Raw genomic sequence first — 24,773 nt, 5'->3', positions numbered from 1 at the left:
CCAAGATATGCAGTTAATTCACGCCGGAGCAGTCCTGACAAGGAGGCTGTCAGTGCAAAAAAGTGTGCCCCAAAGCCATCCAATCAATTGCACAACTTGGTGCAATCATTAAATGGAGATGTGTGCTTCGGTCCGGCAGCCTGCCGAAACGCAGCTGACAGCCTCATCGCGCAGCCGCAAAGACACCCCGGCAATTAGACGCTAGCATGGAACCTCATGACCGGGGCCGAACCGGGATCACGGGCGAAACCACCGTCAAGCCACAGAGGGCGTGACGCAGCCGATGAGGGATTGACGGAGCGATGGTCATAACGGCGTACTTCCGTACTTGAACCAGGTGCAGCCAAACCCGTTTTAAAAATTGTATTTCATCGGGAAAGCCGAGCGTTCCCGTGTAGACTTGCCGCAATTCCCACATTTCTAAATCAACCCACCATTTTGTGATAAATAAAAGACGCCTAAAAACTTGGGATGCTCTAATCCAGGGATCTCAAACTCAATTTACTTGGGGGCCACTGGAGCTAGGGTCTGGGCGAGGCTGGGCCACATCAGGTTTTCCAAAAAAAAAAAAAACGCATTTATTAAAAACAGAAAAATGAATAAACTAATAAAAAAAACATTCCACTGTTCTCAAATATCTTACTTTTTATTTTTTCTACACAAAATAAGATCAAGAATAAAGAAAATCAATCAATCAGTAATAAATAAATATAATAATAATAATAAAACGGTAAATAATTAAAAATTAACAAACCACATATAGTTGGTGGGTAGACAAATTATTTTTTTTCAGATTAAAATGAACAAAGCATTATTAGAGCCCTGTAGACATGACAAAACACGACTATAGTCATATTTATACTCTTATTTACAACATATTGCGCAACTGCAGGGTCTTGAGACACATGCTAACTCGCAAACTAGAGAGCTAGCGACCTAAACGGTAGCCTCCAAGTTATTTCCTTTAAACTTAAATAGCCAAAAACTTACCACTTCCACACAGATAGGGAGGATAACTCTTAACAGTTATTTAACCTTTAACATGAATATTAATGATAATTTTTTTCTGGGTACATGATAGCATACAGCATCCATATCAAACATTAAACTTTCATATCAAGGCGGGGGCCTCAAACTAGTGTCCTGCGGGCCACATTTGGCGTGTTTGAGACCACTGCTCTAATCGATCAGCATCAGGAACGCTTCCTGTCCTTCACTCATTGTGTTCCATGTGGGAAACAGGTAAGTACAATACACCACAACCCCATGCCATCAACCTGGGGGGGGCCTTAAAGTCTTCAAGACTGTAAAACCGACCTTCATTTGATATGTAAGATGCCTTCTTCCAGGCATCCTCGGACAATCGGATCTAGCCTGGATTTAGATTGACGATAAGGACTGTAAAAACCCCCGCCTCCACGCTGGAGGTCAGCGAGAACACAAACTCCATAATCAAGTTTTCCAGCGTGAACGAGCCCCGGCCACATCAGGCCTCTGCTCTCTTAATGAATCTCCGCATCTGTCAAAAGCCTCGTTCATTCAGCCGTGCCGACCGGACCGCGCGCGCGTTATGTTTGGGAACAGAATCCCAAAGTCTGAGAGCTTTCCGTGACCACTAAAAAAGCGCGAGTCGGGGGGGCATATGAAACACCGGCGGCTGACAGTCACATTAATAACCCAGAATGAATTATTCAAAAACGCTCAGACTCTAATCCATCAAATAATATATTAAGCTCCCTCTCAGCTCAATAGGGGCTGAAGCAGCAGACGGACGCAGAAAACAACACATTAAAGACGAGGTGGAGGGAAAAAAAAAAATAAAAGAAACTTTCAGCCACAAAAGGCGGGCGCCACTGCGACATCAAACATCTTACTTTTCAAAAAAAAAAAAAAAAACAGTAGCGGGACGATGACAACAACTTGCCAAGCACATCTACAACGAACGGGTGCAATTAACAATAGGAACAGCGCTCGCTCATTGAACGCACCGGCTGCATTGTGCACGAATCTGATATTCAGCGAGCGGGAGATAATCCTTTCTCTCCGTTCTTTTAATAGGAAGAGCTTAGAGAGGGCCCTCACAAAGGTTCACCATCTGTATCCCCCATGGCTGCTGGCAGCGTATAATCCACAGATCAACTGTACAAGGAAATTAGGGCCATAAAAACAGAGAGGGGGGGCTTTTCTTCATCTGCCGCTTTCTCTCAATTCTTTTCAGTCGGAAGGAAGCCATGCGGCTTATCAGAGACAAGGACCTGAGAGGCAAACAGGAGGGCAATGGTTTCTATGAAGGCGGCGAATGGTTTTCTTGCCGACGGAGAGGTAAAGTGGGCGCTGGTGGGCGGGAATGAAGGGAGGGAGAGAGGGGGGGGGCACAGAGAGCAGAAGGTGCGCAGGCCAAAAGAGCCCAAATGAGAATGGCCCACTCTGGCAGAAGTTAATGACAGAGGATCAGAAAAGCAAGATTTCCATTCAACACTTTGAATTATTCAGGGTTGCAGGGCAGCCATTTGCATTGCAGATGCCTTTGCTTTCCATTCCTTCGCCGCCTTTCTTTCTTTCTCTCTCTCTCTCTCTCTCTCTCTCTCTCAAACACAGAGTGTGCGTCGGCAGCCAGAGAATTGCCCTGCCGCCGGCTCAGGAGATAGACACATTCTCTACTGCGAGGACGGGGAAACTTTGCCCATGCAAAGGAGGAGATTATCTGCCACTTGCAACACAGCGCAGGTTCAGCGGTCACCGCAGCGGGAAACAAATAAAACAAAGGTCAAAAAACATGCACACTAAGCCGTCGGCGGGCTGCTCCAATCTTATGAGTGTGTCGGATTCCGGCACAGCTTTTACAGAGAATGAGGCGCGAGGCGCATTGCAAATTGTGCATAAGTGCGCAGAGCAGCGAGGTGGGCGTGACAAATTATCGATTTGGTGGGAAGTGGGTTGATTGCGTCGAACGTAATTGACAGTATTGAGCCAAATATAAGACGTTGGAGTCTGAAAATTACCGGCAGGCTTCTATTCGGGGATACTTGGAAAGCAACAGGTGGCACAGAGCTGAACTACTCATCAAGTCAGAGCTTTTCTTCCCGTCTCACACGAAAAAAACAGCCTTTGTTTGTCAGTAGTCACGTTTACATGAGGACATACGAATGACATACCAGAAAACAGTGTATACATGGAAAGGAATATTCCAATCTCCTGTCAATCAAACGGAATAGTCAATGGGGGCATGCGCAGTAAAACGTAAACAACATCACGTGATTCATCAAAGATGGCGGACGAGAGTGTGATTACCACGGTTGTTGGGACAGTTGCTACGCTTTTTTTAAAGCAGCAACTCCTGAACCACCCCTCAAGTCAGAGCTTTTCTTCCCGTCTCACACGAAAAAAACAGCCTTTGTTTGTCAGTAGCCACGTTTACATGAGGAGATTTCCGGATCTTTCCGAATGACGTACCAGAAAACAGTGTATACATGGAAAGGAATATTCCAATCTCCTGTCAATCAAACGGAATAGTCAATGGGGCATGCGCAGTAAAATGTAAACATCACGTGATTCATCAAAGATGGCGGACGAGAGTGTGATTACTACGGTTGCTACAATTTTTTAAAGCAACAACTCCTGCGGAAAATGACAGCGAAGAAGCGGCGTACAGAGGATGGGATTAATTTTTAATAATAATAAACTTTCCGCTGTAGTCCAGTGATGACTGCTTGCCGCCATTTTCAAAACCTGAGACGTGTCTGCGCGTTACGTCACAGCTGAGCACGCGCCGAAAGAACGCACCCTGACAACTTTCCGATTAGGTGGGTACAAGATACCTCAATCGGATTGGGGAAAAAGGAATATTCCACCCCTTTGATTCCGATTATATATTCATTCGTATGGGCACTTTTCTTTCGGAATGAGGTGTATACAAAGGTTAGATTCTTTCCGTTTGAGCAAATAACCCGAATGGAATTGGAATATTTGAGTCCATGTAAACGTGGCTAGTGACATAAACACATTGGACGCCCACAATTCACAACTGAAAGACTATAGTTACTCAGACGTATGTAAACAACAAATGCTATGTCAGCACAAAATGATCATACACCCGCACGGCTACTTCAAGTACTGTCTCCGTCTCGTGCGTGACGATGGTAATGATTATTCCAGTGCCGTCCTAAACATGCACGATTCCTGTGTGCAATAAAAACGGCATCAATAAAAACGTGAAGTAGGCCTGTCCATTGTATTGATGACATTTTCAATGCACGGAAATACCATGTTGAGATCCCCAAGGCCTATTGTTGTGCGGCATGATAATGCACGGCCCCATGTTGCTAGGATCTGTTCACAAATCCTGGAAAGTGGAAAAAAAAAAAAAAAAAATCACAGTTCTTGCATGGCCAGCATACTCAACGAAGAAGTTGCCAGGTTCATGATATTTGAGGCTAATGGCACAACTGTGAAGTTATCAAACACTTGTGGGATCTGGTATGAATTATAAAAGCTGAGTATTTATAATTGTAAAAGCTAATCCTGATATGATACTGTTCCACTCCAGTTCTATGGGTGGCGGGAATTTGTATCATAAAAGTTTCTTTTTTCCCCAGCACAGATTAATCTAATGTATCTGGTGGGTCACTGCTCCACTTGGCCCCAATGCAAGCGGATTGGAAGAGCCAAAAGCGCAGAGTGATTCTCTGATTTGCACCAAAAACGGCTTCTTCCTTTGGCACGAGTCCAGCGATGTGTCTCCATGAAATGCGAGAGGGGAAAACAATTGCCAACGCTTGTCTGGTTAGAGAGACTTTTTTTTTTTTGCTGACGGAGACTGGGAAGTGTTTTTCAATTTCTTATTTAGCGGGGCGGGTAGTTACGGTGACAGCATGACTCATCACGCGCGTGGCATGTCTCCCAGCTAATAACAGCCAAACCCCGAGATGAAGAGCGGCGGGAAAGAGGCGAGCGGCGGAAACACAAAGACGTCGAGAGCAAGTCGGAGACGGCTCACTAACAAGGTCTTGAAGGGAGTGTTTGAGCTCCAAAACTGAAATGAAGATGACAAAAGTCCCGGCGAGAGAAAAGAGGCGACATCAAGACGACGCCCCTCAAAGGCGCATCACTTTTTAACGTGTCGGATTTCTGTGGATGCGTGCATGTTTGGCAGTGTGTCTCTGACAGCACTTTCCTCGCAGGTTGCCTGAGAACAGCATGTTTATTCATCACTTTTATTAAGTTGAAATTCTAGATGGGGCGAGAGGGGGCGGGGGGGAAGTTGGACGGGATGAAAGCGAGGAGGCTTTCCAGTGCGGCGCTCCCGCCGCCTCACTCCGGTGTGCGCCGCAACGAGCCCCGCCGACAGCCACGGGACAGAATAGATTACCACTTTGTCTCTGCCGATAATGAACCCGTGACAAGCGCGGGAGGGCCCGGGGGCCGACGGGGGGCCACGGTGCCAGTCAGCACTTTCATCTCGGAGCGACACGGGAAGACGGAGGAGGGGAGGGGGGGGCGTGGAAGATCTCTTTAAAGCCACCCGCTCTCCGCAGCCGTCGTCAGGCAGGCGCAGCAATCAGGATGGAGATAAGATAAGAAAAGCTGCAGACGCTGCAGCTCTCCAGGAGCGAGGGCTTAACTCGGCGGGACCATCGGGTCGGGCGGAGAGAGGGGGAACCGACATGTTTTTGGAGGTGGTTTGTGCTCCTGATGAGAGGGGTCAAAGCATCTCCTGAGGTCTAGGATCTTACTCCACTGGAGCAATTTACACAGCGAGGGGGACACACAAAGACCTGGATAAAGATCTTAGTTTAAAGGAAGTACACTTTTAAGGGACCACAGGACGTCCAAACAAATACATAGTCAAGGGAGGGAGGCGACAAGCTCCTTGGTCCCTTAAAAGTGTACTTCCTTTAAACTATTTTTAGGGGAGACGCTGGCTCCTGATGAAAACGCAAGCAGCTCGCCCGGAAAACCCAGCCATGCGTCCGTTGGCGTGACACAGGTCCGATTCCCGGCACAGATCTGGTCCGTGAGCGTAGAGCATGAAGCGATGCAACTCCAGTTTCCACTTTGGGAGCGCCCAGAAAAACGGACGCATGGCCGGTTTTCCGGGCGAGCTGCTTGCGTTTTCATCTGGAGCCAGCGTCCCCCCTAAAAATAGTTTAAAGGAAGTACACTTTTAAGGGACCACAGGACGTCCAAACAAACAAATACATACAAGTCAACGGAAGGAGGCGACAAGCTCACCAATGAGGGCCTCAAAGCAGTTGGCCATAGCGTGACGCAGGTCCGATTCCCGGCACAGATCTGGTCCGTGAGCGTAGAGCATGAAACGATCCAATTCCAGTTTCTGGGGAAGACAACACACAGTCACATGAAACCGAATGGAACTTTTAACGCTAAAAGAAGCAAGAACAAGCATCGAACTCTGTACTGACCCCTTATATTTTATTATAAATACATATTTTATTATAAATAAATATTTTATTATAAATAAATATTTTCGGCGGCACGGTGGTCTAGTGGTTAGCTAGACCGTGCATGCGTGGGTTTTCTCCGGGTACTCCGGTTTCCTCCCACATTCCAAAAGCATGCTAGGTTAATTAGCGACTCAAAATTGTCCATAGGTATGAATGTGAGTGTGAATGGTTGTTTGTCTATATGTGCCATGTGATTGGCTGGCGACCAGTCCAGGGTGTACCCCGCCTCTCGCCCGAAGACAGCTGGGATAGGCTCCAGCACCCCTGCGACGCTCGTGAGGAAAAAGCGGTAGAAAATGAATGAATGAAAAATAAATATTTTCATATATCAGCTAATCATATTTATTAGCTCTTTAATGGTTCTGCGTCACTAATCACAAATTACAAATAACAACTGTGACATGTTGACTAGCATGCATACGTCTCTAAACAACCCAATATAAGACGACCCCACCGTCTTATATTCGGGTCTCCAGTGCCGGAATAACTCCAAATACAAAACATTCTGTTAAAAAGCGGCATTTCCTGTCGATTTTTTTGCAAACTTATCTCCTGTCAAGTGCATCCAAAGCCCAACTTGAGCACCCAACAACCCGCCGGGGTGCTACTTAATGATGGCGGATAGCTGCCGGTGGTTGCCCACCCCCTACGGAACCACAATTCATGAACGCTCCAACTCCGACGGAGCGCTTCCCACTTTAAAGTCCTCCATGTGGTGGACTGTGCCGTTGCTCGGCGAATATACACACATACACATATATATATATATATATATGCATATATATACACACACATATTTATACATATAAGACAGATAATTACGAGTGTTCTTGAGCAGACGGCGTTAGAGCAAGAGAGGCTGCTAAACAAGTTGGCAACGTGGCGCGAGCTGGATCACGCTTGCGTTAGCGCGAGCGGGCAAATTGAAACAAAGCCGACTGCTGCTACGCGGCGCTAATGCAGATTGGAGCGGCTGCATCTTTGTATTCAGCGGGGAGCCACATGAAAGATGGAAGTTTTTAATTGCTTTCTCCACATCGCGGGACCGTTGTTGCTGTTGTGTTCTTTGCAAAGCCAGCCAGCCAGTCGGCGATGCTCTGCTCTGCAGCAAAGACGGGGGGTGGTGGTGGTTGAGGAGACCTGCAGGGGCCCGCGGGTTCCCCCGGTCTCATCCTCCAAAACAACAACCTTTTAACTCCAATTACAAAACCTGTAAGGGCAAAATAAATAAGAATTCCTGGTCTCCCAAGTGCCTCGTTAAGGAAGTGGACTCTCAAACAATCTCCTGTCAGTTTGCGGACCTTTCCACTGGGGGGTGCTTGTTACGAGGAGGTGGGTTTACCTTAGCAAGCATGGCGAGATGCTGGTTCTGTACTATGGCTGTTCTGTAGGTGGCCAGGCCTCCCTCCTCCAAAGTGGGAAACAGGTAGTACAAGTGGACACTGTGGAGAGAGACATTCAAATGTAATGGGTCACTTTTTTTTTGAGAAAAATTCACTTATTTAACTATTCCGAGACCATCTGATGACTTCTGGGAGCGCCCAGAAAAACGGACGCATGGCTGGTTCCACAGCTGGGTTTTCCGGGCGAGCTGCTTGCGTTTTCATCAGGAGCCGGCGTCTCCCCTAAACCGCAGCGTGTCATTTCATTTCATCGGAATTAAAACCGGCCACTTAATTCAAGTCGTTTGTAATCAATCCGGAGACAGGAAAGCAGGTGGCGTTCTGTTTTTCCCAAAATGACGATATGGTCCATTTGTCTGTTTGAAATGAAAACATTTCAACATTTCCAGGTATGTATCCTCCCTCAAAAGTACATGGAAATCTGTCATACCTGACAAGTACATACTTTTAATATTACACACTGTATAATGCCTTTAATACAGGGGTCTCAAACTCAATTCACTGGGTGGCCACTGGAGCTAGGGTCTGGGTGAGACTGGGCCGCATTTATTAAAAACAAAAAAAAAAAAAAACTTTTAAAAAAACTCCAAATTTCTACAAGAAACTAGCGACCTAAACGGTAGCCTTCAAGTTATTTCCTTTAAACTTAAATAGCCAAAAACTTACCACTTCCACACGGATAGGGAGGATAACTATTAACAGTTATTTAACCTTTAACATGAACATGAATCAAACGTAATCATTTTTTCTGGGTACATGATACCATACAGCATCCATATCAAACTTGCGCGGGCCGCACTAACATTAAACTTTCATATCAAGGCGGGGGCCTCAAACTAGTGTCCTGCGGGCCACGTGTTTGAGACCCCTGCTTTAATGTATAAGTGTGACATTGTTATTTTTGCTAATCAGCCAATAAAATAAAGAGAAATATAACATGGCGGCGGACCTGCGGTACTAGAGGCGTGCCTAAGCTGGAAGGTTATTAAATTGCAGCAAGTATGTATTAACGTATTAAATATATGTTCAAGCTTTGTTGAATGAACTTGACTGTCAAGATGGAGGATTACACAGCCGAGCTCAACAGAAGGTGCTCAGACTTTTACAACAAAGTAACAGCTTTCAGTGGAGAAGGATGGGGTGTACTCGTGTTTTATTGGACTCAAGTATATGAAAATACTTCCTCTTTTAGCAACCCGTATTTGAAAAGAATAAGAAATGCCTCACCAACTATGAACCTGGGGGAGTCACATGACTGGCACCATTTTTGGGATATAACTCTTAATTGGAAAAATTAGTCAGATATTTGACAATCTAATTTATTTTGGCCAATTCCAAACTCCTGACTTCAGGGCAACAGATTGAAGAGGCCATTTTCTGTTTTCCCGATGACACAAATGCTCCTCTGACAGAATGGGCATCGACCAACTCCAACAGCCACACATTCAAGATCATTCCTCATCTTTAACCGAGTAGATCTTTGTGGAATATTCTGTAGGACTTTACATCATCTGTTCCTAAAAAGACGTCCCCAAACACGGAAAGGAAGGCAGCGTCTCAGATGGCCTCTGCAGGGGCAGCTCGCTTGTGTGGGTTGGTTAGGGGGCGGCTGGTGGGAGGATGGGAGGATGGGAGGGGGGGTACCAGGCATTTGGTCGGATCTGCTGTAGCTATTTAACTGGACAAGAGGCTGATAAATAATTCAGGGAGCCAGAAGAAGACGGGCTTGAGCATGTCTCATCCGACGCTAACAATCCAAGACGTAGGCAGAGGGATGGGAAGATGGGAGGCACTCGGAAAAATTCTTTGTTGTCGGAATCAAAATGCTGCAAACCAGGGAGGCATTGTTCTTTTTCAATTCCCGGATAGTGAAAAATCTGTTCAATATATATATATATATTTTTTTTTTTTTTATTGCATGAATGCGGTATCTAAGCTAAGCCTTTCCGTCTGAAGTGTACCGATTACAAGACATAAATACCGTATGTCCATAAGAAGCAGTTATTCCAAATATCAAAAAGTATCCAATAATATCTCTGGTGACAAACTCCTGAGTGAGGAGGAGTCCGGAAGAATGAAGGGCGGTTCCGTCTGTAGGTAGTACGCGCGATTAATAATAGCTACGTATAATTAGCTAGGCTAAGTGTCGGGCAGCAGTGACCGTGCACGCCCCGCAGTCAATAACACCCTGAGCATTGCAGACGGCTAATTGCAAGCTGTCATGACAGCTCTCAGGCCAGGGGAGAAAAAAAAATGGAGGGGATAGGAATTATATATCTCGCTTCCAATTACCAGTAAATCGTCTCCTGCGAAGAAGACAGAAGACTTTCGTGACAGACACCCAAAGAAAGAAGGAAGAGGAAAAGAGGTCTGACGGTGTTGCAGTCGACTTCAATTAGCAGCTGCGTCTATCAAGCAAGCGGGGGGGGAGCCATCTTCTCACCTGGTGAGGAACTCCACGACTGCATCGCCCAGGAACTCCAGCCTCTCGTTGTGATTGATCCTGAGAATACGTGGAAGCAAGGGGGGCGGGGGGGATATGAGAAACGTGAAATACACTAGAGAACAAACGCACACTCGAGCGCTCAGTAGATGCTGAACAACACCGGCAGGTAATGGTTGACACCGGCGGTGTGATACGGAACAGCAAAATCAAATGGAATGGTTTCTTCCTCCGCTCATGTCGCATTGATTTTGCAAAAGTTTAATGGAAATTGTTGAGTAGCTATTTGTGTAATCCCACTTAAAAAAAAAAAACAAAAAAACACACACAGGTAATAACAACAGCACTGCCCTTGAAATTAGCTTGTCTCATTTCCGCCCCGAGATATCCCGTCCTTCCACAGTTAAAAGCTAATTTTCCTGTCAGCGGGCCTGCAGGGAATATTAATCACAAGGCCCCGTACCTTTGATTGCCCCCGCGGTTAGCGATAGCATGAACACATATGTGCGTCTGCAGGCGGCCTACCTGGAAGGCGACGGGTCATCCTGGCCCAGGCGAGACATGATGTTAATCAGTGTGTTGATTCCTGAAAAAAAAAAATAATAAAAAAAAAAAACAGGTCTAAAGGTGCGGTAAAGGAAAAGAAAAGCTAAAGAAGAGAAAGACTCTCACCTTTCTTTCTCATGTACATGTGGTGAACCTTCCTGTCGCCATATTTAGGCTGACGGATGCCGCAGTTGGAGAGCGAATTACGGGCGTGGTCGGGGTTCATTCCGAAGTTGAGATGGTGGCTGGGATGCGTCATGGCCAGCTTTGGGAATAAGGAGGAAAAGGATGAGTTACAAAAAAGAGGTGGATTGTTAACCAAGTGGAAATAGAGCATCAAAATGCAAAAGGAACAATCCGCCCTGCGTGTGGTTTTTTCGATACCTTTTACACCGAGTGTGTGTGCACGGCATGAAAGGAGGGAGATTCCATTGTTCAGGAAAAATAAAGTCATCATCACCCTGTCCAGGCTGACTATTGAACTTGCACCTTCCAAAAAGAAACCATGTAAATTAGGGGGGACTCAAAGTACATCCCAGGGGCCATTTTTGGATTAGCATTGTCACCTATAACACTTAATATATCCTCACCTACATTGGATTGGTTTGCTTTGGTGCCACTTGTTCTATTGTTCTGTATGCTATACAATTATTTTCATGTTTTATTGGAGAATTCCATTTTAAATCTTAATTAAAAAAATTATTTAATAATAAAGACACACTGGGAGCGTCACAAGATTTTTCAGAAATCAGAAAAAACATCTCTCACGTCCAAACAGGCAGGAAGAGGATTCACCCTGTGCATGGCTTTCAGAAACTTGGCATGTTTGGACCACAGAACAACGGCATGAACGGAGTGAGCCCTTCATTAATTTTCTACCGCTTATCCTCACGAGGGTCGTGGGGGTTGCTGGAGCCTATCCCGGCTGTCTTCGGGCTAGAGGCGGAGTATACACCCTGGACTGGTTGCCAGCCAATCACAGGGCACATATAGACAAACAACCATTCACACTCACATTCATACTTATGGACAATTTGGAGTCGCTAATTAGCCTAGCATGTTTTTGGAATGTGGGAGGAAACCGGAGTACCCGGAGAAAACCCACGCATGCACGGGGAGAACGTGTAAACTCCACACAAGGATGGCCGAGGGTGGAATCGAACTCGGGTCTCCTAGCTGTGAGGCCTACGCGCTAAAAACTTGGTCGCCGTGCAGCCCCTCATCTCGTCCATTCATTCATTTTCTACCGCTTATCCTCACAAAGGTCACGGGGGTGCTGGAGCCTATCCCAGCTGTCTTCGGGCTAGAGGCGGAGTATACACCCTGGACTGGTGGCCAGCCAATCACAGGGCACATATAGACAAACAACCATTCACACTCACATTCATACCTATGGACAAATTTGGAGTCGCTAATTAACCTAGCGTGTTTTTGGAATGTGGGAGGAAACCGGAGTACCCGGAGAAACCCACGCATGCACGGGGAGAACGTGCAAACTCCACACAGAGATAGCCGAGGGTGGAATCGAACTCGGGTCTCCTAGCTGTGAGGCCTACGCGCTAAAAACTTGGTCGCCGTGCAGCCTCTCATCTCGTCCATTCATTCATTTTCTACCGCTTATCCTCACGAAGGTCACGGGGGGTGCTGGAGCCTATCCCAGCTGTCTTCGGGCTAGAGGCGGAGTATACACCCTGGACTGGTTGCCAGCCAATCACAGGGCACATATAGACAAACAACCATTCACACTCACATTCATACTTATGGACAATTTGGAGTCGCTAATTAGCCTAGCATGTTTTTGGAATGTGGGAGGAAACCGGAGTACCCGGAGAAAACCCACGCATGCACGGGGAGAACGTGTAAACTCCACACAAGGATGGCCGAGGGTGGAATCGAACTCGGGTCTCCTAGCTGTGAGGCCTACGCGCTAAAAACTTGGTCGCCGTGCAGCCTCTCATCTCGTCTATTCATTCATTTTCTACCGCTTTTCCTCACGAAGGTCACGGGGGGTGCTGGAGCCTATCCCAGTTGTCTTGGGGCTAGAGGCGGGGTATACACCCTGGACTGGTGGCCAGCCAATCACAGGGCACATATAGACAAACAACCATTCACACTCACATTCATACCTATGGACAATTTGGAGTCGCTAATTAGCCTAGCACGTTTTTGGAATGTGGGAGGAAACCGGAGTACCCGGAGAAAACCCACTCATGCACGGGGAGAACGTGCAAACTCCACACAGAGATAGCCGAGGGTGGAATCGAACTCGGGTCTTCTAGCTGTGAGGCCTACGCGCTAAAAACTTGGTCGCCGTGCAGCCTCTCATCTCGTCTATTCATTCATTTTCTACCGCTTTTCCTCACGAAGGTCACGGGGGGTGCTGGAGCCTATCCCAGTTGTCTTGGGGCTAGAGGCGGGGTATACACCCTGGACTGGTGGCCAGCCAATCACAGGGCACATATAGACAAACAACCATTCACACTCACATTCATACCTATGGACAATTTGGAGTCGCTAATTAACCTAGCATGTTTTTGGAATGTGGGAGGAAACCGGAGTACCCGGAGAAAACCGACGCATGCACAAAGAGAACGTGTAAACTCCACACAGAGATAGCCGAGGGTGGAATCGAACTCGGGTCTCCTAGCTGTGAGACCTGAGGCTAACCACTTGGTCACCGTGCAGCCTCTCATCTCGTCCAATGTTTTCTAATTTTTTGGGTCATTTACGCCCAACCTTGTACAGTTTGTTGCACCCTTAAGTCGCACTGTCATGGCCTCCTGATGGCGATGGCGTATGTTGAACTGGACTAGAAAGGATTCCATTCCATTATTCCACGTTCAGCTGTGCCTGGAATGAGTGCGGAGCCTCCTGTACTCGTTACGGGAAGGAGCGAGAAAAAAAAAAAAAATTCAACAAGCATTTATCAATCTTACATTAAGAAAACGCTAATCTCAGCCAAAAAAAAAAAAACACACCCAGCTGCTCTCCTACGTGCGCTTGTCTCCTTTCAGCCAACTTCAAATCAATTTCAAGCTCCAATGAGACTTACAGTATACGTAAAAACCTTAACGCCGGCGCTTCCAATATTTAGCGCCGTGCGAGAGAGAGGCCTTCAAGCTTTGAAGCCGTGAACACAGACGCCGCGCGTTCTAGCAGCCATTGTGCTTTTTTGTCTCGCTCTTTTCTGTCCGAGACGAGCGGGCTTTGTTTGGCACATCCAGATGTCTCGGCGCCATATTGACAGTTGGATAAAAAGCAAATAAAATGACAACACTTGCTGTTTTGTTTTGATCTTTGCAACTTCAAGTCCACCACCCCCCCACTTCCCCCCGCCGAGCAAACGAAAGAGAAAGAAAACACATCAGTCATTCTGCAAACACTGCGGCTTGTTTGCACTTAAGGACAACATCCAAAAAAAACAGCATTGTCCTTTTAGAGACGACTGAGGTTTGTTTGCGCAACGCAACTTAACAAATCGACCCGAGCGTCACCATCGCTGGCCGGGATGATGCCCCCGATGCCGCTGGCGGGACGGGAGTAAACATCTGGATGAATGGAGAAGAATAGAGGTAGACGGCATGACTGATGAGCAATCATGACGTCTGCTTGGCGACACCACTCATCCCGCGTCGTTTCATTTCATTTCATGTAGCGCACGGGTAAACAAGCTTGTTTTGGCTGTTGACATGTCAACGACTCTTTGGCACGTGAACGAAGTGTTTCCAAGTCGGGGCTCCCAAACGCTACACACGTGTAAACACTATAAACCGAAATGCCGTGTGTGAATCCTATTATTATTACGCAAGCACTCGTCAAATGATTAATACTAAGGATCGACCGATATATCGGGCCGATATTTGTGTTTTTTCCTTGAATCGGTATCAGCTGATACGCTCGTGGTTCGGCGATATATTTTTCTGCCGCATGATTTACAGTCAGGCATGCGCCGGGGCAGCTTTGTGTTGTTTTTAAGTTGATAATGCCGTTTAAATGTGTGTTTAAGAAAGCTGAATCCCACTGTGTTCAGTGTTTACATTTCATTCATTCATTCATTTTCTACCGCTGGAGCCTATCCCAGCTGTCTTTGGGCGAGAGGCGGGGTACACCCTGAACTGGTCGCCAGCCAATCACAGGGCACATATAGACAAACAACCATTCACACTCACATTCATACCTATGGACAATTTGGAGTGGCCAATTATTTAAATAAAATAAAATAAAATAAAATAAAATAAAATAAAATAAAATAAAATAAAATAAAATAAAATAAAATAAAATAAAATAAAATAAAATAAAATAAAATAAAATAAAATAAAATAAAATAAAATAAAATAAAATAAAATTAAATTAAATAAAATTAAATTAAATAAAATTAAATTAAATAAAATTAAATATAAAAACTTGAAACCTGTAATATTTGTCATTTTTTTCATGTAAATTGAGGGATCAAAAGCAGTATCAGCCATCGGCTAAGGGTGATGAAAAAAAAAATTGGTATCGGCATAGGCCCCAAAAAAAACATATCGGTCGATCCCTAATTAATACTGTACAAAATAAAAAAAAATACATTGATTTTTTTCTTTTTAGTTAACCCCCCCCCTCATTATGTCTCATTAAAAGTCGCTCGGGGGGTTAAAAAAAATTATTATTGAGACTTCCTCCTCCCAATAAGCCTGTTCTCCCTCACTTGCAACGACCCTTGACTGTATTTTATGTGTCCTTTATGTGCTTTCATTTAACAAGAAGACTATCGCAATCTCTACAATTCATTTCAATTAGGAACATATACAGTAAGTCCACTCATTGTACAATATTAATAATTTCTTACATGCTAATTTCGGGAAATGTTTGAGTTTTATTCCTGTACCACTGTGTGTAAATAACGGGCATACTGCCGTGTGCTGGGCATCATATCTGGAGCACATTATTACATGGCACTCATTACTCCATAACAGATAATACTCATAAAACATAACCACATGAATTTGTTTGCCAATGCTGAAGCGCTACTTACTTGTTAACTCAGTCAATATTTGATAGGTATTATGTAATATGTAGTCCGGTCATGAAATAGCGTGACTGCGTGGTGATTTTGATCCCATCACCATGGCGATCGCACACTGTGCAAGCTGGTGAAGAGGCATAGTCCAGCATTATTCATCATTTAGAGAGACGGGAATGCGGTAAAAAGGCAACGCGGGCCGGCGTGCCTCCAATCAGAGGGTCTCCTGGATGTTGTGGCTGGCGAGCGAGCGAGCGAGCTTCGCCGTGAATAACAAGAAAGGAAATAGTGATGCACACACAAAGCAGCATGTGTTTGGAGGGGGGGGGTGTGACATCAGAACCAGGCTGGAGGACTTGTACACTTGAATTATTGAGATCTGCTGTGATGCCGCTCGTTTTGCCAGCGTGGGTCAAAAGTGAAACAGAAGGGGCTCAATCAACAGGGGGGCTGGGGGGGTGCAGGATTAAGGATGGGCCTTGATGGATACAGGACGCCCCTCGCCGAGTTTTACATGTTAAATGTTTAACAGACAGCCTCTCAGTAAAGGAGTTTCAAAGCCTGATGGCGACGGGGGGCGGGTGGGGTTAGTTGGATAAGGGTGGGGGATAAACACAGGCTGACGTTCTCGTCAGTTGCCTCACGCCACCGCCATCTCATGCCACTCCCGATCACACACCACTCCGCACATACAGTACACAGAACAGGAAGTGACTTGCCATTGCTCCTAAAAAACACGTATTCAATTTTCCTCGCAAGCGCCGTTGCTGCAATTAGTCTGCTAATAATTACAGGGATGACCCACATTAGCCCAAAGTAACCCTGCGCACATGCTAAAACTAAATCCAACACGCATTAATAATTAAAAACATAGAATAAGTACCAGAGCTGGATTATTTACCGCAGCATAAAAGAGCAAAACAAAGCAAAAATATGAAAAAATGTAGAAATGATACAATTCACATCCCAAAACTTGAAACTTCTTAGCATAGCTTAGCGCTTTGAAATAAAATGTATTATTATTATTATTATTATTATTATATCTACGGTACTTTACAAAATTGGATCCTTCCATTTTTGACTATGGACAACCATGGTCTACTCTGTAAACAAATACAGTGCAACTCAATAGTGATAGCAATAGTGCCAAGGAGCCACAGCTTGAAAACCCTCTCCTGTTTGGGAACAGCCGGCCCTCCCGGTGAAATATGTAGACAGAAAGGAAGTGGATAAGATCAATAAGTTTCATTCATTCATTCATTTTCTACCGCTTTTCCTCACGAGGGTCGCGGGGGTGCTGGAGCCTATCCCAGCTGTCTTCAGGCGAGAGGCGGGGGTACACTCTGGACTGGTTGCCAGCCAATCACAGGGCACATAAAGACAAACAACCATTCACACTCACATTCATACCTATGGACAATTTGGAGATGGCTAATTAGCCTAGCATGTTTTTGGAATGTGGGAGAAAACCCACGCATGCACGGGGAGAACATGCAAACTCCATACAGAGATGGCCGAGGGTGGAATTGAACCCTGGTCTCCTAGCTGTGAGGCCTGCGCGCCTACCACTTGAACACCGTGCCGCTCCCAATAAGTTTAATTTACAAAAAAAATAAAATAAAGTTATCACTTCCTGTTGCACTTCCTGTTGAAAAATCCTGAAAGCTAAGCAGTTATATGGTTTGTTTTGTGTTCCCTTACTGTACTGAAAATGAACCAAACCACAATTACGGCGTACTGTTGCACATCGAGAAACGTTGAAGGGCATCAACACTGGAGGTTCCGTTATTTGAGTAATTTCTGCGAGGGCGAGGAAAAGAAGGTGACGCCATACACAAAAGAGGGCTTGTCAGCCAGCGGCGAGCCTCTCAGCAGGTCAGCGTTTCCTTCCCGGGGCTTATTATGTGACAGCTCTCCATTGCACACATGACAAATGCCGATATCGATATGTGTAAATTACCGCGTGTAAACCCGAACCGGGGACACACAGTTACAAAGACATGTTGGAGTGTTTGTTAATAATGCATCTACACTGGCGCCTCCTCAGCCTAGCTCGGGGCCTCACAGAGCTCCAGGCCCTGACAGGGCAAAAGCCGGCATTTCCGAGGAGATTTCTGCCAGAGTCCTGAACAATCGGCACTGCTAGTCACAGCGGACCGGGGGCTGCCGGTAGCAAAGATGCTAGTTGGGTCGGCTCCGGCTACCTTAACTGATCCCCTCGCCGCTCTTTCCGCCTGAACTGTCCCTACAGAGGCAGGAGAGCGGGGGCCCGATAATGAGGCGCTGTGGCTTCCTCCCCTGGACGTGCGCACACAGCCCAGATCTCACCACGGGCAGGCTGCCTCCAACCATCACAGGGCCCTGTCTTATTGGTCAGCGCAGGAGTTATTAACTATGCTAGCCTTCATAATACAGCTGTGGCACACTGGCACATCACTCTTGTCTCTTGGCTGTCTGACTTTATCCAAAGGCACAGTCCAACTGATACAGCACAGCACTCCTGTCATATAGAGGATCTTTGATCAGGATTATTGCAGTACTATAGCCCTCGTCTAGATCGACAAAATTGCCAGTCAAAGATCCTTTATATGACCAAGAGTGTTCTGCCGTTTTTAAGGCGTATAGTACTGCAATAATCCTGATCAAAGATCCTCTATATGACAGGAGTCCTCCGCTGTTATAAAAATGTGGCCCCAAGAATAAATTTAGTTGATTAGCCCTCGTCTAGATCTACAAAATTGCCAGTCAAAGATCCTTTATACGACCAAGAGTGTTCTGCTGTTTTTAAGGCGTATAGTACTGTAATAATTCTGATCAAAGATCCTCTATATGACAGGAGTCCTCTGCTGTTACAAAAATGTGGCCCCAAGAATAATTTAGTTGATTAGCCCTCGTCTAGATCTACAAAACTGCCAGTCAAAGATCCTTTATATGACCAAGAGTGTTCTGCTGTCTTTTTTGTAACAGCAGAGGACTCCTGTCATATAGAGCATCTTTGACAAGCTTTAATTTTAAAGTTTTAATTTCAGATTTTGGGACATTTTCCACCATTTTGGACCATTACCTCACATGCCGGATTGTGATCTACCTCACCAGCCGCCCCCAGTACATGAGGACCCCGGGAATGTGTATCAGAGTCTGTTCTCTGCAGTGTAGGGGCCCCTCCGGGGAACAGTGCTGGCACCGTTCCTCTTCACTCGCCACATTTTTCCCCCACACCTGTCACCCTGGTGCCACCTTCAGAAGTTCTCGGACGAACTATGCCAACGTTGGAGAGAAGTACAGAGAAGTTTGTGGACTGGAGCCCCCCAGACAATTGTGGCCCCCAGAAGCATTGAGTTGATTGATGCCGTTAATAACAATACACTTATTATTACTTGGATTAGTTGGCTTTTCCTGAGTTAACCGCCAGCCTGTAACAATCCAGAATTAATGCTGGATTAATAATAAATAAAACAATGATTAATTATGAGATTAATAATAGACATTTATAGAAATATCTGCAGGTTTATGTGAATGTGTACAAGGTCAGCAACGGCCACCATTGTTTGTTTCCTGGTTTGTTGTTGTCCGCTTCCAGTAGCAACATGATGCATTTCTACCAGGTTGTGATCCAGGTGCGTTGCGAATCCCCACAGATCGTATTGTTACGGCTTTGTTGTGGGGTCCAACCCGGAGCCCGTGTCTTTGCTTTGATACAAGCGAGGGTGCGCAAGCGTTACCTGCAGGAGGCAGCGCTCCTTGAAGACGTAGCCGATGAGCTTGTCCAGGTGCATGAGGCACTGGTGGTAGCGGACGTGATGGGTGAGGACAGGCAGCATCATGGCGTGCTGTGGGGAGCACAAAGAGAATGTTGAAAGAAGGCGGGCACGGAGGCGGGGGAAAAAAAAAAAAAAACCTGAGTGGGGCTCATGTCTAATATGAGAGACGAGTGACGGGAGCATGTTGGAGGCGAGCGTGTGATGAAGAGATTGTCAGAAGCAAAGGGTGAGGGGTTGATGGGAGGAGGAGGGGGCGGAGAGAGAAATCAATCAGCCAGTCATTATTTATTAAGAGGTGCTAGGCAACAGATAGATGAAATAATCACAAAAGCAATGGCGGCAACGTGAGCCAGCATGATGGACAGGAGGGAAATTCACTTTTGGGGCAGGACGGCGGAATCGAAGCCCATTTCGCACATGTTGACACACTTACTCTCACACAAACACCGACAGCTGAGCCCGACTGTGTTAAATAAAAAGAAGCTGGTGCAGAGAGAAAGTGAGAACGACGGCGGGCTGAGAGCAGCCGGCGGTCGGCGAAAGAGCCTCTGTCATTAGCGGCGGTTCACACGGTGGCGGCCGCGAGCCACAACCGTGGCAAAGGCGGTTTGGAGCGCATTAACCTCCGAGCCAACACATGAGAGAGGGGAGCCGAGCGTCCGCTTTTTAATTAGCGCTACAGGGCAGGGCGAGACCGGAGGCTTCCAGAGGTGTTGACAAGGAGCCCGGGGGTCCGTCAGGAGGGGCCCCTGCGATGACACACTCCTCTGGAATTGTTAAACAGCCAATTAGCAAAGCCAGAATGGTCTCCTGCTCCTCATCCGTGCTGCTGATTGCAGACTGACTGGGACTGTTTGTCGGCTAAGGCGGCTAAGTCCGGTTCTGGTCCGGTTGATCCGGGCCTTCTTCCGGCATCATCTCCGTGACGCAAACAGAAGATCTGTGCGGACTTAAACAGGCTTTTATAAGTGTCACTTTTTGGGGAACCATTTATTCCTCCGTACTGTACACAAAATAACAATGTCACACTTATACATTAAAGCAGCAGTCTCAAACATGCGGCCCGCGGGCCAAATGTGGCCCGCAGGACACTACATTGAGGCCCCCGCCTTGATATGAAAGTTTAATGTAAGTTTGATATGGATGCTGTATGGTATCATGTACCCAGAAAAAAATTATTACGTTTGATTAATGTTCATGTTAAAGGTTAAATAACTGTTAATAGTTATCCTCCCTATCCGTGTGGAAGTGGTAAGTTTTTGGCTATTTAAGTTGAAAGGAAATAACTTGGAGGCTACCGTTTAGGTCGCTAGCTCTCTAGTTTTGCGAGTTAGTATGTGTCTCAAGACCCTGCAGTTGCGCAATATGTTGTAAAAAAAAAAAAAAAAAAAAAAGAGTACAAATGTGACTATAGTTGTGTTTTGTCATGTCTACAGGGCTCTAATAATGCTTTGTTAATTTTAATCTGAAAAAAATAATTTGTTTACCCACCAACTATATGTGGTTTTTAGTTAAGTTTTTATTATTTACCGTTTTATTATTATTATTATTATATTTATTTATTTATTACTGATTGATTGATTTTCTTTATTCTTGATTTTTCATCTTATTTTGTGTAGAAAAATATTAGTATAATATAATATAAGTAAAAATATAAGTAAGATATTTGAGAACAGTGGAATGTTTTATCAGAGCTTTTCTTGTAGAAAATCGAAACCAAAGCAAAGTTTATTCATTTTTCTGTTTTTAATAAATGCGTTTTTTGGTTGTTTTTTTTTTTTTGGAAAAACTGATGCGGCCCAGTCTCGCCCAGACCCTAGCTCCAGTAGCCCCCCAAGTAAATTGAGTTTTGAGACCCCTGCCTTAGACTGTGTTCATACTTGTGGTTGTTGTAGTCTGGCGTGGAGCAAAAAAAAATACAGAAAAAATACTTTTCATGCGGTTGGCTTCGCGTTCAAACTCCGATTTTTGTCACGCGACCAAAGGCCGTGCAGTCAACATATGCACAAAGTCCGGACTTAATAAGGCGGCCTCGGTTCCAAACCAAAATGCCACCTGCTGGGTTGAATATGTTGGTGACTGTTTATATTCTGCTACATTTACTAGCTTATATTTCACAGAATGCAACTAAAACACTAACACACAGGAAAGCGAGCCGAGTAGAGACTAAACATGTAGCTTTCACGTTCGACCGAGCAGAGCTAACGCTCAAAATGACAAGGGCGAGCACCCGACGCTAGGTACATGTGCACAATGGAATCCGACTCACTTTTCATCAACAACATGTTTATTATTGTGGACGCCCTCGCCGCAATATTGATGAATGTAAAATTACCGAACGGAAACTGCGAGCTAAACCCCGCAGCGAGCCTCACGAGGACTATCGGCGGCGGCTGTCAGCAGAGGCGCAGCACACCTTCCCATCCATTTGAGAGAAATAAACAAGCCTCCTTTGCTTCACATTTCTGTGAATGCTTGATAGCCTTCACATGCACTGATGAAGGACAGCGGAGGACAACGGCGGTGAATTCTCCCCATCTCTGCCTCCGAAGTGAAGGCCGGATCTCGGCTCATGCCTTTCAAGTGAAAAAACCTTGCGGCTGTCAAGCTATGTCAATCACGGGAGGCCCATTTTATTCTGAATTGCTTTTCTGAATGGAAAAAAAAATACTTTCGGGGGCACATATCGGGCGCCATCTCTTGACGCCCGTAACACGTGGTGCCGAGCGGTAGCGCCGCACTTTCGGCCTGAAATTATTCATGAACCAATTAGTCGCAGCAGTCCAGCTTGAAGCAAATATAATTGGGTGGCAATTATGGACCGGATCCTCTTTGCTAGACCTTGCTGCAAGAGAGGTCTGGCTTATGAGAGTAGAACTTTCTGTCATGCCTCTCCAAATGTGAGCATCAGCTGCAGGCGATGGGCGCTGCATGCACGCTCGCAAAAAGAGGACCACACGCGACCGGGGTGCCAATTATTTCATTAGAGCTGACGGGCAGAACAATTGCAAAACAAAACAGCGGAAGAGCGAATCCGCAAAAATAAAAGCGGACAAATCCGTGCTATTCCGCGCACGCGGCCCAATTCAGCAATTTTTGTTTGTGTGCCGCGTGGAATCTGATCAAGCTAACTATGCTAGCAACAGGGTTAAGTTGTGGCATCTCTCCATGTCGGGAGCCAATGGAAGACATTTATTTCAAGCCAAGCTAGCAAGTGAATGGAGTGAGGTTCCCCAGGCTGGTAATGATGGCACCTTGTGACTGCGTACATTGAATTGGGCGAGGTTTTCCAGGCTGTGAAGTTAGCACTTTGCTACTGCATGAAGTCGATGGAGTGTGGTTCCCCAGGTTGGCGAAGCTAGCACATTGTGACTGGTGAAGCTAGCACATTGTGACTGTTTAAAATGAATGGAGTGTGGTTCCCCAGGTTGGTGAAACTAGCACATTGGGACTGGTGAAGCTAGCACATTGGAACTGTTTACGGTGAATGGAGTGTGGTTCCCCAGGCTGTTGAAGCTAGCATATTGGGACTGTTTAAAGTGAATGGAGTGTGGTTCCCCAGGCTAGCACATTGGCAATGTTTACAGTGGATGGAGTGTGGTTCCCCAGGATGGTGAAGCTAGCACATTGTGACTGTTTAAAGTGAATGGAGTGTGGTTCCCCAGGCTGTTGAAGCTAGCATATTGGGACTGTTTAAAGTGAATGGAGTGTGGTTCCCGGGTTGGTGAAGCTAACACATTGTGACTGTTTAAAGTGAATGGAGTGTGGTTCCCGGGTTGGTGACGCTAGCATATTGGGACTGTTTAAAGTGAATGGAGTGTGGTTCCCGGGTTGGTGAAGCTAACACATTGTGACTGTTTAAAGTGAATGGAGTGTGGTTCCCCAGGCTGGTGAAGCTAGCACATTGTGACTAGTGAAGCTAGCATATTGTGACTGATGAAGCTAGCACATTGTGATTGTTTAAAGTGAATGGAGTGTGGTTCCCGGGTTGGTGAAGCTAGCACTTTGTGATCCTGTCACATGCATTTCGGCTAACTGGAGACTCTATATCATACGTCCCTGTGACTACTGGTGACCAGTACAGGTTGCCCCCCCCCAACCCCAAACTGAGGCCTAACCCTAATGTGAACAAGTGGCATAGAAAATGAATGCATGTGCAGTATTTTGTTAACATAGTAAAGATGAATAATCCATACAATATAATCAATGCAATTTCCTCCCAACTCCTAGTTAGGTCCCAGCAGAGGTCCCAGCAGAGGTTCCAGCGCTAAACTGTTTGGCTTGAAGCTAACATAAAGACCACATGGAGATAAAGAGTCGATCGGGTCTACTTTGCTGCCAGCGTGTGCATGAAGGACTTAAACGCTGTGGCCAAATGGAGTCAAATGGTGTATATAAACAAAAGTGTCGGGTGTGAGACATGGCTCGGCCTTAATGAAGGGCGAGGTTTGCGGAAGGCTCAGCGGGGGAGTCCACTTTAGCGATGCACAAACTGAGTGGGGGATGACGCAACATGTGGCAACACCAGAGGTGGCTGTGGCAGTGAAGCCCGGCTTGGGTCTCGTCTCGGTGCCACCGAGCTTGCGCCGCTTGGATGAATATTACACATGAATATGCGATAGTATAAATACAGGGGTGTCCAAAGAGTGGAGTGGGGGCCATTTTTAGTCCACAGCGTGCACATTCGAATGTATTCAAAATGAATTAATGATGAGATATTAGATGTTAACACTATGTTGATATGTCTGATAATGCCCCCCCCCCCCCAGTTGTTTTATTATTTATTGGGCGTGTATCAGTGTTACCTGACAGACGTCGGAGCGGATGCCAGTCTTCCAGAATCCCTGGCTGCTGAGCTCCACCGTCACCTCGCGGCGCATCGTGTTCTTCTGACGGATCTTCTGTAGGGCTTCCTGCAAAAACAAGCAGGCGGTCAATTATTGATCAATGGCAGCAAAGCCGTCGGGGACAGCGCCCATCCCATTCCCATCCCATGACCCCCTTCCATTGCTGCTAAACTTCCAGATACCACATGCCGGATAGGCAAGTTTCAGATAATTGAGGCGCCACCGTGGGTCAGCTTGGACCCAGGGCACGAAGGCATCTCCACCCGACGCACACAAGTCATTACATACACACACCCATGCCAGT

General features: G+C 46.1%; 1 protein-coding gene across 3 annotated transcripts in view; it reads right to left on the bottom strand.

Moving 5' to 3' along the window:
* Positions 1-24,773, bottom strand: part of drosha (drosha ribonuclease III) — a 180,891-nt gene that overhangs the window by 41,013 nt on the left and 115,105 nt on the right. For all 3 annotated transcript variants that reach the window (XM_058059587.1, XM_058059588.1, XM_058059589.1), the window contains exons 27-33: positions 24,428-24,535; positions 19,584-19,691; positions 10,983-11,121; positions 10,836-10,896; positions 10,311-10,370; positions 7,807-7,906; positions 6,232-6,334 (exon numbers count right to left, since the gene is read on the bottom strand). In XM_058059587.1, the coding sequence (XP_057915570.1) occupies positions 6,232-6,334; positions 7,807-7,906; positions 10,311-10,370; positions 10,836-10,896; positions 10,983-11,121; positions 19,584-19,691; positions 24,428-24,535 (679 nt within the window). The remainder of the gene's footprint in view (positions 1-6,231; positions 6,335-7,806; positions 7,907-10,310; positions 10,371-10,835; positions 10,897-10,982; positions 11,122-19,583; positions 19,692-24,427; positions 24,536-24,773) is intronic.

The sequence above is a fragment of the Doryrhamphus excisus genome, chromosome 21 (assembly GCF_030265055.1).
Source record: "Doryrhamphus excisus isolate RoL2022-K1 chromosome 21, RoL_Dexc_1.0, whole genome shotgun sequence".
Lineage (NCBI taxonomy): Eukaryota > Metazoa > Chordata > Actinopteri > Syngnathiformes > Syngnathidae > Doryrhamphus > Doryrhamphus excisus.
The sequence above is the reverse complement of the archived record's forward strand: the minus strand, read 5'-3'. Positions and strand labels throughout refer to the sequence as shown.